The sequence below is a fragment of the Cotesia glomerata genome, linkage group LG1, assembly GCF_020080835.1.
Source record: "Cotesia glomerata isolate CgM1 linkage group LG1, MPM_Cglom_v2.3, whole genome shotgun sequence".
Taxonomy (NCBI): domain Eukaryota; kingdom Metazoa; phylum Arthropoda; class Insecta; order Hymenoptera; family Braconidae; genus Cotesia; species Cotesia glomerata.
The window spans coordinates 10,343,274-10,357,704 of record NC_058158.1 but is presented as its reverse complement, the minus strand read 5'-3'; the positions used below and the strand labels follow the sequence as shown (position 1 = coordinate 10,357,704).

At 28.5% G+C, this 14,431-nt stretch overlaps 1 protein-coding gene across 1 annotated transcript; it reads right to left on the bottom strand.

Annotated features, from left to right (window-relative positions):
- Nucleotides 1–169: 169 nt before the first annotated feature.
- On the bottom strand, nucleotides 170–2,047 carry LOC123274535. Its single transcript, XM_044742195.1, has 3 exons — nucleotides 1,016–2,047; nucleotides 625–927; nucleotides 170–565 (listed from the first exon to the last, which is right to left on the bottom strand). Exons 1-3 carry the CDS (start codon nucleotides 1,532–1,534, stop codon nucleotides 170–172), a joined length of 1,218 nt encoding a protein of 405 aa, XP_044598130.1. The 5' UTR covers nucleotides 1,535–2,047.
- Nucleotides 2,048–14,431: the final 12,384 nt, after the last annotated feature.

The window sequence follows — 14,431 nt, the reverse complement described above, 5'->3', positions numbered from 1 at the left end:
TGATAATTTGAAATTCCACCAATACTACAAATTTATGAAGAATAATTTGGCGTGTAAATACTTATTAACTATTAACCAAATTTTTCTGAGGTTTTATCAAAAATAAATAAACCAAAAAAAATTTTTAAAATGATAAAATTGAATGTTTTATTGTATAAGTTATTAGAGTTCAATCCAAATATCCTTTTTCTTCGATCAAAGGAATTACCTTCGATAATTTTTCGACAACTTCCGGCGTTGAATACATATTGACCTCTTTTATTTGATGATCTAAAACTTCTTTTAAAGGAACAACAACATCAGCTTGAATCACAAATTTAGGATAAAATATCAATCCGCTTATCAGACCCAAAGATCGTCGCTTCCACATTGACAATTTAAGCTCATCCAAAGTCAGCGGTTTTCTTTTACAGTCAAGTTTTTCCATAGTGTTTTTTAGAGTTGTCAAATATTTTTCCAAGAAGAAGTCATCTAATATGTACATGATATCAGATGCAGGACCAAAACCAAGTAGGTACAGTAAATCAATCGCTGGAGACGACCAAATAGGCAATTGGAAATCAACCTAATTCAAATTTATTAATTGTAATCAGAAATAATCTATATCATTAATTTATAACTTACTAAACGAACTTCCAGCGGCTCATTCGCGTCATTTTCACGAAACATTACATTATTGGCCCAACAATCGCCGTGATTCAAAACACAAAATTCGTCTTCGTCATAGTCATTATTTTTCTTGGAAGATTCTACGATACTCTTAGAGATATTTTGAAGCTTATAACCGGCTTCAACAAACTTTGCATCCGGCCAACTAAGCATATTTTTTCCAAGGACTTCTAGACAAGTCTCTAACATTCCTAAAAAATTCGGATGCGTTTGTGAACTGAATAAACTTTGACGGAACTGTTGAAGAAAGCCTGGTTGCTAAAAAATTATTTAATTTCAATAAATCAAGTAATTATTGATCAATCTCATTTGGTGGAAATCGAAAAATATGAAGAAATAAAAATACCTTTTCTTCTAACGCAATAGATCCTGCATGATATTTAGCAAGAGCTTCAATGACCATGCCTAGATGACCTTTTGATAAGCCTGACTTTTGGTCTTTATTCTTAAACTGAAATTGACGCAAATCCTCCATTATGATTGCAGAAGTTTCTTTTGATTGATAAATAAATTTAGGGCCAATTTTAACCCCAACTATCTGTTCAATTTCAGGCAAAACGTCGCTCAAAATTTTTGACTCTATATCGAAGACATCCATTTCGAACAACAGCGCGTGGGTTTTATCTGCCAGTGGTTTTTTTATATACAAATTAGCAGAATCCTTAATTTTTTTGGACGAACCATTTTTTGAAAGTAATTGTGTGTATTCTAGAGTTACAGCAAGCAAATTGCTCAAAAAGTTGTGGCCCTTTTTGTCATTATTGGACTTTTTTACTATTTTGACGTCAGAAATGCTGTCATTTTTTAATCCCGAACGCAAAACTTTCAGAAAAAAATCTTTTTCATCAAAACTTTCGTGCTCCATTTTATTTTAATTGATACTATATAGCTAAAACATGTTAATTTTTGTCAGTTCTGGTGTCAAGAAATTTAGACAGACGGAACCGTGATAACTGTTAATAAATCTCTTTCGCGAGTATGATTTTGTATCGATAAATTAAATAAATAAGCAAATGAACAAGTTTACTTGCACTGCTTTGCACTCAAAAAGAACATAATATTAGTTCAATACATTTAACAAATATGTCACGATAAATTAATTCTTAACATATTTCATCTATGTCACACGCTGCACTTGACATTTTAAATGAATTGTGTTTAGTTAAAAATTAATAATATTTTTGTAGTTGTCAAAATTAAATGGCTTGTGTGTATTATTATTTTTAAAAATATTCAAAACATAAATAAATAATATGGTTTATTTAAAAAACACGCTCTTAACTGTATGACATCCACCATTTTTATAAATAAATTCAAGATCATCTCTCTTGGATAAAATGTAACTGACATAAAAACGTTATTTTTGTGCAATTAATTGTGAATGATATCAATATCTGAATGATTAAAGTTAATAAAATTATAAATTGACATTTTAAATTCTCACCCAGAAACTTTTAATCACGTACTACGCGTTATGAATGAAAATATTGATTAATAAAACAATGTTGCGTAATCTGTTATGGGTAATTTATTGGGCTACATAAATCTTAGTAACCTCGTTTATTCATCATGATAATGAGCGTTTATGTGTATATTATTTAAGTACTCACAATAAAATATAGTGGCCTACTTATTTGGGCAGAAAATTACCAAACATTATTGTTTGATAACTAATTTTTTTTTTACTCATTTATGTTTATTCAGTGAATTATTTAAATAACAATACAATACTAATTAATTTTTAATATGACAATTTCTTAAAATTATTCTTTGTTGTTAAAATATAATTATCAAAAATATATTAAAATATAACTAGCAACCTTGCAGTCACTATGTGACTGCCGTGACTTGTGAACTATAAATAAATGAAAATTTGCTTTATTAAATAATGACTTTTGTTAAATTGCACTGTACGTTGCCATAGTAACCGTTACTATGATAACCGTTGCCAAAGTGGTTACCATAGTAACGAAAAGCGACAACAATGAAAACGTCACATCAACTTTTTAATAAAGGATAAGCTCATCCCGATGTTACGCTCATCAAGAGCTTTCATTTGAGTACCCACGTGCATTTTGATATATTTTTCATATATACCTATATATAATATATATAAATATATGAAAAATTAATGTGGGTACTTAAATGAAAGGTCTTGATGAGTATAACATCGGGATGAGTTTATATCTTTAAAAATGTCAATAGTAAGATCTGACTTAGCTATCTTGTCACCTAATGATATTTTTAAGATATAAGCTCATCTCGATCTTACACTCATGAAGAGCTTTCATTTGGTACCCACATGCATTTTTATATATAATATATATAAATATATGAAAAATTAATGTGGGTACTTAAATGAAAGGTCTTGATGAGTATAACATCGGGATGAGTTTATATCTACAAAAATATCATTAGTTGACAAGATAGCAAAGTCATTTCTTAATTACGTATCTAGAGAAAGAGCATTTTCAAATGCAGCCTAAATACTTATCATCATAAATTGATTATTGATGAGAATGAAATGAAACCATGAAAAGGCACAAATTTAAATCAAGACCTTTGCAATGACACTAAATTTCACTAAAAAAACCGATTTTATCATTTGACTATCCTGGACACAAAATTTTCCTTATTCTCTTAATAATATAGATTATCAAAAATATGTGAAAAATGTATTTTTGAGCTCTAAAAGCTCAAAATTTTGTGGTAAGAAATATTTTGCGGATTTTTGGATCAAATAGAGCGGAAAGTTTTTCAAATTTTTTTTCTTGAATGTAAATACGCACAGTGCTCCCTCTCTAAGATCCAACAAATTATCTTTTTTTCTTTTGTTAGTAACTAATGAAAAAATTAAAACACAGCTGAAATATCTTAGAGAGTGGGCACTGTATTATGAATAAAAATTTATTTAATGGTTAATGACCTGAGAAGAATAACATGAAATATGTAAAGCACACTTCTTGCCTCACTATAGATAACCCCGACAAGTGTGAATATTTAAAGTTATATGCATATAAGTGTAACTTGTATTGACATAAGACATATTTGTTTAAATTTTACCATTTTTATTTCAATTCAGAATTTTCTTAGTTGGAATCTAAAAATTTGTACAGCTAAAAAAGAAGAAGCCATTTATATTATAATATACGGATTATTTATTTAAAGTAAAGCCAACTATCCAAACACTATTTTTTAAACAAAAAATTACAGCAATTCCTAGACACTAATATTTGCTCCGATTAGCCTACGAGCAGCCTCTATTCCAATGCTAATATTTAACATTTACTTCATACTTTTTGTTTCCTTACACATTATATGATGTGAAATGTGAAATTACACACGTTGTTTTTTTTTAATTGACGAAACTTTAGTATATTTATTTATCATGGTGATAAGTTTATTCTTTGAAAAATAATGAACATGTTTTCAAACTGAATAAATGTAATTAATTATTGACATGACGTTAGATTTCAAAATTTATTTAATCAGTTTGTACAGGAGTTGGCTGATAATTAATTTTAATGTCGAGAAAGTGAACAATTAAATACTTGATAAAAAATATAAATTATTTGTATAACTCTGCGTAGTACCAAAAAACCTCAGAATGGTAAAAAAATAAAAATTCAGTGGCTAAAAAGTACGTCAACAATCAATAAATCAATAAATTTAAAAACACATTTTACCTAAAGTTAAGAAAAGAAATGCCCTGAATATGATTTATTACGAAAGTATCAAAATGTAAAAAATATAAACAACTTTCTATTCTTTATCTTGCGGTAGTTTTTTGGAGATACACGGTTTACCGCATGTACGCGTAGTACCCGAGAGCAATAAAATTTTATATAAGTTTTTTCAGAAAAATTTTAGCGGTACTCTGAGTTTTGTCAGCGTCTATAAAATTATATGACGGTCTCAGTGATTTTTCTTTGAGGCTAAAAATTTTTTACGAACCATGTCTTTTTTATTTTACTCTCACTATTTTTACCAGTGGCAATAGACATTGCGTGTACACAAATATTACTTTTAAAAAGTGAAAAACATTAAAATTGATTTATGGCTTATTTTAGTAAAAAAAAAAATTTTGTGGGTTCTTAATTTTCACCTCATATTTTCTCTTATTTAAATATTTTATGGAAATAAATATTCAATACTTGAAAATTTAACTAAAAAAATTCCATCAGAATTTCTACAAAAATTTTTACTGAATAATTAAAAATTAATAAATAAATAATTTAATAAATTAATAATTAAAAGCTAGAAAATTTTTTAATAATTGATCAATTTTATTAAAAAAAATTTCTTTAAATATTATATTTATACATATGGACATTGACACTGTATACTATGCATTAAAAAAAGGAAATGAATCTAAAAATTAAAGAATAATATATATTCACATTATGTCGACAGAACAAATTTATTTATATATTTAAATTGCAAATTGTGAGATTTGAAGTCAAATAATCTTTTAAAGATTATATAAATTACGTATTAAAAGTCATTATTAAGTAACCGGTTTGCTAATTAATTTATTTGCAATTGTGTCATTTACGCGAGATTTCATTTAAATAATTACTTGTAAAATTAGAGCTGTTAAAATTCATTAAGTAATAATTAAACATTACTGGCAATATATTTATTATGTATTTACTTGACATCTAATTTAATAATTTTATTTTTTTCAGTTGAAAAATATTATTGCAGGTTACACAATTGCAATCTTAAACAGCGATAAAGTTTTTTTTCTTCTTTCAAGTCAAAATTGTTATTTATTTAATAAAATCTAAGCGGATGTTAATTCAAGTGTAAAAATGCAAATTTTAAAAATGATTCATCACTTGCGACACGCAAAAACGCAGTAATTACGCTAAATGTGTATGTAATAATAATGAAGAAAAAAAGAAGGGGTTAAACACGCTCGGATGACCGAAAGTCGCGCGCGTTCAGGCGCGAGTCCATCTACCCCCTTGGGTGTCTTACATTACTTCCCTTTTCGTTAGTATATTGTTATTGTACTGCTGTTATTTATTTTTCACTCTCTGCCTTTCTTTTTTTGTACACACTGTTACCATTTTCTCAGGTACTGTCAGATCTTTTAGTCCTGCTGTGCGAAAAAATTTACGGTCTACTTTCTTACTATTTAAACGGATACAAACACATTTCCGGAGCATGGTGAGCACGAGAGCCAAGAGATGACGACCAGCGGCAAGCCACGCGCTTTTACTGTGGCCAATTCAAATTCTAGGGCATTTTCTCTTTCATACTTGAGTTTCTCAAGTTAATGCCTGGCCAAAATACAAACAGAGTGTGTCGGATAAATATTTTCACTCGATAAAAAACAATGTTTTTTTTTTAATAATTAAACTTTATTTAATTTTTTAAAAAATTAATGAGCGAGCGAGCTTAAAAGGCTCTAAAATAAATATTAATTGATGAGCAAGCTTCGTTTGTACGAAACATTTAACAAAGGGGGGACACGTGCCCTCCTCGCTGTCGGTGATCTTCCACCAAAAGAATTGTCCCTTTCTCTTGTGATTGTCAGTGCCCAGTAATATTTTCAAACTACACAGCAAATATTTTCTCTATTCTACTTGTGTAAATATCAATGTCAAGTTTCATTTTCGAAACTAAATATTCAGAATATATTTATCTTCATTAAAAAAAGGCCTTTCTTCTACTCATAAAAATACATCAAACTCAAAATTATTTACAAAACAATTTTAGATTTTATTTGTTGAAAAGGTCCGACCCATTAATTTTATTTATTAGAAATTATTCTATATACTGCGCATGTGCTATTCATCTGCTTAACTCAAAAAAAATCAAACCTACTTTTTTTTTCTATGCTAACTTACAAAATAAAAGTTTTAATTAATTTTATTTTAAATTGAACTAAATTCTCTGAAGTTAAACTGAAATTTTTTCTATCAAAAAAATTATTAAATAATTAATAATATAAACTAGCAACCTTGTAGTCACTATATGGCTGCCGTCCCGAGTCGAAATTTTGATCGTATTTTGAACCTCCTAAGGTACGATCAACTTCGGATCATGGAGTTCAAAGTACGATAAATTTTCATGTTAAATTTGATCGTATTTTGAACTCCACAGTGGTACAAATTTCCGTTTTTACCACTCTGGAGTCCAAAGTACGATCAGACAGAAATAAAAATTCGGTCCGATTTTGAACGCCTTGATCGTATTTTATAATGATAATAATAATAATAATACCAGGACTGGGCCATAATTAATTTTTAAGTCTGGCTCATGCCATTTGATTAAAAATTTATAAAAAAAAGAATTTTTCAATGCCATTTTTTTAGTTTGATTTTGATGTAGAGGTAACGCAATGTTAGACCATTTGACTCTTAATTTAGACCTAACTATTGCTAATTATAGAAATAAAGTGAAAATCGCATTCCGTTCTAACCGAGATTCGAACCCAAGCCGCGCGATTGCCAGACCGATAACTAACCCCTACGCCGTACGACCGATGAGGTGATGCACATCTCATCATTCTCATAAACTAAATCTGTAAGGTGACGGTTTATCATTTATATAATTTATGTTACTTGATATTGTGTTTAGATGAAAATTAACTATTTTTACAAATGTTTATTAGTTAAAAAATGCAAGAACTAAGTTCTTATCTTATATTACCTTAGACTTTGTACATTGTTCTGTATATTTTTAATATCTTATTTTAGATTTTAATGTTTAAAATTAGAGTATTAAAAATTCAACTGTAACTTATTACATTTTAATTGTTTTAAGACCAAATCAATTTTAACGATATGCAATTGTTTTGGTTAAACAATAAATTAAATATACACTCATTAATCCATTTACCTGACAGTGAAAAATTTAGGACTTTTGTGGGTTCATACGTGCTATGAATTCGAAGATCTGAATAATCAAATATTAACACTGTTGCATGGTACCTGACATATTGATAGGCAGCTAGCAAGATCTCAAAGCCAATTCATAATAATGACAAAATTTATTCAACTATCAGCAAATGAAAATGTACGTAATTTTTGTCAGGACAAAAAAGTACACACAAAAATTTTGAATCAAACTTCTGATAATTGTTACAGTGTTGCCAATTACAAGTGTCTTGAAAATGTTGATATTCCATTAATAATTATGCTGGAAATTCAATGAAGTGAGTTATTAATTGATAGTATTACTATAAGACTATACTTGAGGCTTATGAAAAAGAATAAGCTATATGTCTCTGAAATGTATAAAGATAACTTGCAAACACAATCTTTAGTGGTGCAATATCTAAAAAATAACCATCTCCAATTTGGACTGATTTATTGTTTTATGCAATGATCATGCTGTATTTATTTACAAAACATTCGTAATTGTAAAATTAATCATCACTTTACTATTATTCGTGGAGTAGTTGCAAATAACGTATTTGTTGCTAATGGTGATAATTTTTTAAATGATAGAAGATCATTCTTATGTAAGTGCGATAAAACTGAAAACATTGAAGGTGTCGCGGTAGAATCATTAGCAGCACCTTGCTTCTATATAATAAGTAATATAGTTTAATAAGTAATTAAATTTAATTTAATAAGTAATAAGTTTAAAATAAACTAAAAAACATGCTTTTTATAGAAAACCAAACTAAAAAAGAGAAAATGAATTTGGATAAATGTAAATTAACAATAGTGTAAATAAAGAAAAATATGTACTTTATTGTAAAAAGCGTAGGGTGCATGGTGTCAATAGTTATAAATATTTTATTGACAGATATAAGTAGAAGGATTATTATTTCGACAATAGCTTAAAAGCACCCCACGCTTTTTTAAAATAAAATACATTTTTTCTTATTTACACTATTATTAATTTATATTTATTAAAATTTTACATTATTCTTAATTCAAATTTATTAAAATTTATTTTCTATTTTTAGTTTGGTTTTCTATAAAAAGCGTTTTTTTTTTAGTTTTTTTTTAACCTATTATTTGGTTCTTACTTTTTAGTTTGTTTTATTTATTTTGAACTACTATTAATTCCGTGATTACTGTTAGGTAGTATAATTTTGACTGTTTCCTTGGCTAGTGTGCCGATCTTAGTGCTCGAATCGAAATAGTACTCGTACGTAAGACCATGCGCTTGCCCTATCTCTCTTGCTCTCACGCGAGAAGGATGCGTGAAAAAATCATTCAATCTTGACGATCTTAATTAGGATAATGGAATAATCTCATCAAATTAATGTATTGTCATCGGTCCTCGATAAGTCTACGAAGTTTAAATGAAATCTGACCGTTTGAAGTGGGTCAAAATCAAGTTCACAGGAGTCGGTTACAAACAAACATACAAATGAAGCTTATAAAAGCGTGTAAAAATTCAGACACAAATATATGAAGCAGTACCGATAAATAACACGGAACGAGAATAATAGAAGTAAGAAGAAGTGAAAATAAACTGATTGAATTGAATTTCATATATGACCTTAAAATAAATTTTTTTTAATATTTCTCGAAAAAAAAAATTTATTTTATTTATGTAATTTAATATAAGATTTTAATTATGATAAAACATTAAAAACTTATAAGTAAAGTCTAATCTAAAAAATGCTTACAAGAAGCCATAACCTCTTACTAAAAATAAATAAATATTGAGCATATACTAGAACATGTCTAAAAAAACGGTACTAGTACTAGATCACCATTTAATAATTCATTAATAACATAAAATCGATGTTTACCTTATTTTATTGCATAAATTAAACACTTTAAAATATTAAAAACAACACGTTTATAAATTTGAGGCACAAAATAACCGTTAAACAGCAAATTAGAAATAGGCGTCTTCGTTGTTGGGAAACTTTACTCGACGCGGCACCTGTGCAAATGGTTCAAATAACAGCGGCCGTTTAAAAATTATTTAATTCTTAATTATTAAAAATTGTAAGATTTAATAACATCATCAATTTAAATTCAGAAATAGTTCAATAATATTAAGGAAATTTTTAAACGTTTTTTTTTTCAATAATTATATAAATGCAAAAATACCAGAAGTGAGCATATACTGGGGCCTGAGCATATACTGGGGCTCTTACCTTATCCATGAAGTTTTATCACGATTTTTGCCAAAAATCTAATTACATTTTATGTATTAAATATTACATCAGAAATATATTTAAGACTTATTTTTTTTTAATTAAAAATATGTATGAATTTATTATAATTACATCTTTATTTGAAGAATATATATTGTGAAAAAATTGTTTACAAGGAATAAATAATTATTTTTAATAGTATTTTCTAGTAGGTTTTTAAATTTTTTAAAAATTATGTATTTTATAATGTAAATATATTTTTGATGTATGTGTTTAAAATTTCTTAATTTCAACACATATTATAATATTATCTTTATATATTCATAGGATTTTGAAAAAAAAAAAAAAAATAAATTGAACTATTTCTCGAAAAATGTAATTTAACACAAATTATATTGCGCTTGAGGAATTATAAAAACATAATAAATGTATAAATAAATAGAATAAATCCATGAAAGTTACAGGTTAATATGGACAGAAATTATTTTTGTGATTAGTTTAATTTGTTCAATAATTATTTATAATTAATAAAATTTTATTTATTACTTTTATCGGACTTGAAGGTTTAAAGTCGGATCTCTCGATGAACAGTCGGACCGAGGAGTTCAAAATGCGATTTCTCGGTAAACAGTACGTCCAAGACGTTCAAAATCGGAACTAGTCAGACCATGGAGCTCAAAGTAAGATCAATTTCGGATCAGGAAGTTCAATATACGAACTAGTCGGACCATGGAGCTCAAAGTACGATCAATTTCGGATCAGGAGGTTCAATATCCGATCGAAATTTCGACTCGGGGTGATTTGTGAACTATAAATAAATAAAATTTTGCTTTATTAAATAATGACTTTTGTTAAATTGCACTTTCTTAAATATTGACATTTTTAAAAATATAAACTCACCTCGATGTTACACTCATCAAGAGCTTTCATTTGAGTACCCACATGCATTTTTGATATATTTTTCACATATACATATATATAATATATATAAATATATAAAAAATTGATGTGGGTACTCAAATGAAAGGTCTCGATGAGTGTAACATCAGGATGAGCTTATATCTTTAAAAATCTCAATAGTTCACAAGATACAATGTCATTTCTTAATTATGTATCTAGAGATAGAGAATTTTCGAATGCAGCCCAAATACTTGTCATAATAAATTGACAAAATTTCTCTTATTCTCTTAATAATATAAATTAAGAAATAAATTTCTTTAGCAGCCGAAAAATACTGAAAGTATTTACTGAATATAAATATTAATAAACCCCTTGAGCAAAAATACAACTGATAGCCTAAAAAAAATTGAAATAATTATACCGTGCAGCAGAACAGAGGTTGCATTGTCCAGCGCATACATTTGTATACATATACATATACAATAAAAGTTGTAGGTACTACTTTTCCGGCATTGATCTAAATCAGACGATAAGTATATACATAGGTCCGTACATTGATAGAATTGATAAACGCCGCGTGGATTAAACACAGTTTCGTATTTATTTGGAGTGGAAGGTTGCCACACGCGGGGCACCGTACAAACAGCGCATCAATACTAGAACACCGCGGGCACGCTGGGCCATTCAGTTTCTCACATTGTGCGATAGAGCGCGTATGCCGCCGCACGCCACCTTCATATATACCTAGTGTATAAATACACGTACATGCACACGTTTATAAACACCCCCCATGCGTGTACTTGCCCCCATATCGCCACGAGGGTGCCTGAGGGAATAAACACCCGCTGATCGGCCTCATTGAACCTCCTATTCGCCGAATAAACACGCTCTGTAATTGTTCTTATTTTTTTTCTTTATAAATTTTTTTTAAACTTTTGTAATAAAGATACTCTATTATTTTTTATACAAATCAAATTTGTATTATCACGAGCTCTATAAAAATTAGAGGCTGAAAGTAAGTGACTAATTTTTTGATCAATTAATTTTTAAAATTAAGTTACTAAAATTTTCGATAATTCAATTAATAATAAACTAGCAACCTTGCAGTCACTATGTGACTGTCGTGACTTGTGAACTATAAATAAATAAAATTTTGCTTTATTAAATAATGAATTTTGTTAAATTGCACTATACTTTTTTAACTATTGACGTTTTTCAAGATATAAGCTCATCCCGATGTTCTACTCATCAAGAGCTTTCGTTTGAGTACCCACATGCATTTTGATATATTTTTCATATATACTTGTATATAATATATATTTTAAAGATATAAGCTCATCCCGAGGTTACACTTATCAAGAGCTTTCATTTGAGTACCCACATGCATTTTTGATATATTTTTCATATATACATATACATAATATATATAAATATATGAAAAATTGATGTGGGTACTCAAATGAAAGGTCTTGATGAGTGTAATATCGAGATGAGTTTATATCTTCAAAAATATCATTAGTTGACAAGATAGCAAAGTCAGTTCTTAATTATTGACATTTTTTAAGATATAAGCTCATTCCGATGTTACACTCATCAAGAGCTTTCATTCGAGTACCCACATGCATTTTGATATATTTTTCATATATACATATACATAATATATATAAATATATGAAAAATTGATGTGGGTGCTCAAATGAAAGGCCTCGATGAGTGTAATGTCAGGATGAGCTTATATCTTCAAAAATATCATTAGTTGACAAGATAGCAAAGTCAGTTCTTAATTATTGACATTTTTTAAGATATGAGCTCATCCTGATGTTACACTCATCAAGAGCTTTTATTTGAGTACCCACATGCATTTTTGATATATTTTTCATATATACATATATATAATATATATAAATATATGAAAAATTGATGTGGGTACTCAAATGAAAGGTCTTGATGAGTGTAACATCAGAATGAGCTTATATCTTTAAAAATGTCAATAATTCTCAAGATACAAGGTCATTTCTTAATTGTGTTGAAGTGCACTGTACTTTCTTAATTATTGACGTTTTTAAAGATATAAGCTCATCCTGATGTCACACTCATCAAGAGCTTTCATTTGAGTACCTACATGCATTTTTGATATATTTTTCATACATACATTTATATCTAAATACATAAAATATATGAAAAATTGATGTGGGTACTCAAATGAAAGGTCTTGATGAGTGTAACATCGGGATGAGCTTATATTTTTAAAAATGTCATTAGTTCACGTGATACAAGGTCATTTCTTAATTATGTATCTAGAGATAGAGCACTTTCGAATGCAGCCTAAATACTTATCATAATAAATTGCCTATCGGTGCGAATTATATGAAACCTTGAAAAGACACAAATTCAAATCAAGACCTTTGCAATGACACTAAATTTTACTAAAAAAAATTGATTTTATCATATGACTATCCTGGACACAAAATATTTCTTTTAAAAAAATAAATTTTGTTAATTAATCAATTTTTTCCAATAATTTTGACTTATAAATTTTCCAAATTCACAATTATTATAATGATAATTCATAGCTATTTTTAATTTTATTGAGACCAACATAATTACATTTAATAAGTTTTAGAAAGATTTTATTTGCGAAATAAATCCTTGAATTACTGTAAACAAGTAGTTAAAAGAAAATAGTAAATATTGGCTCAAATAATACAGTAGTAACCCAATAATTTAAGGTTTACCCACAAAATTTCGTGACCTAGTCACGGATCGAAGGCTGCGGACTACCAAAATTGAAGGCCAAACCCCCTACCTATCTATACCTTGAGTCTAACTAAAGGTACCATTGACCATTGAGCTACCAGCAAGCGGATATCTCAGTAAACTATAAGTAAGATAAATAACTCTGGTAAAATAAGTAGATACAGAAGTCAAAAGTGGTGGTTGGAGAAAATATTGTAAGGTGTGATAAATGGTCAGTTGATGGGATGGGGTCACTGCTAACACTCAGACCTAGAAAATTTTTACCTAAATATAATAGTTATGGGATGAAAAAAGAGTAAAAGTTGTAGGGTTTCGTTTGTAAATAGAAAAGAAACTTTTAGTTAAGTATAAAGAGACTTTATTTTAACTTTAAAGGGACCAGAGTAAGAGACGATAGTGTGACTGAGACTGAGGGGTGAAAGCTCGGACGTTTCAACTTTCCAATTTATTGTTACACGGTCGTATTTCTTCAAGGCTCTTTTTACTTGTTTGGTTCTGTTCGCTCGCTTGTATTTTCTCTCTTTTCCATCTTTATTTTCTTATTTTTTATTTCACCAGTTAACACTCAACAAGAAGAAGGTCTAGTCTTTTTCTTAACTTAATATGGATTCGGCTTATAAGTTACAAGTATGGTCACTGGGTCAGATACTTCCAAGTAGGATTTGTGGTTTCGTCAAGACTAGAAATTTATACGAATGACCCCGTGCCAAGAAATATGGATCCCAGATTAAAGAGATTCTCCGCTTAGCTCGTAAAATATCTATAACATCTTTTCCTCAACGATCGGTTTTAAATTTAAACTAACTAAATCCTTTTACTGAGAAAACGGTCAGATGTACAGACCTTTTCATCCAAAATAGCTCGCGCCTGGAAGCTCCGGCTTGTCATCGATGAAACACGCGGCACTAATTTATAATATTTTACAGAATTAATTACTTAATTAGATAGTATTTCCGAAGTAAGTCCAAGTGAATTATTGGTATTGTTGAAAGAGAAAATTTTTGAAGCTTTGCTCAAAAACAT

Bases quoted from the DNA above. Each gene is read 5' to 3' on its own strand.
- LOC123274535 (XM_044742195.1), bottom strand. From the start codon at position 1,534: ATGGAGCACGAAAGTTTTGATGAAAAAGATTTTTTTCTGAAAGTTTTG. The intron at 928-1,015 runs GTATTTTTATTT...ATAATTTTTTAG, and splicing joins CTATTGCGTTAGAAGAAAAG to CAACCAGGCTTTCTTCAACA. The intron at 566-624 runs GTAAGTTATAAA...AATTTGAATTAG, and splicing joins AGCCGCTGGAAGTTCGTTTA to GTTGATTTCCAATTGCCTAT.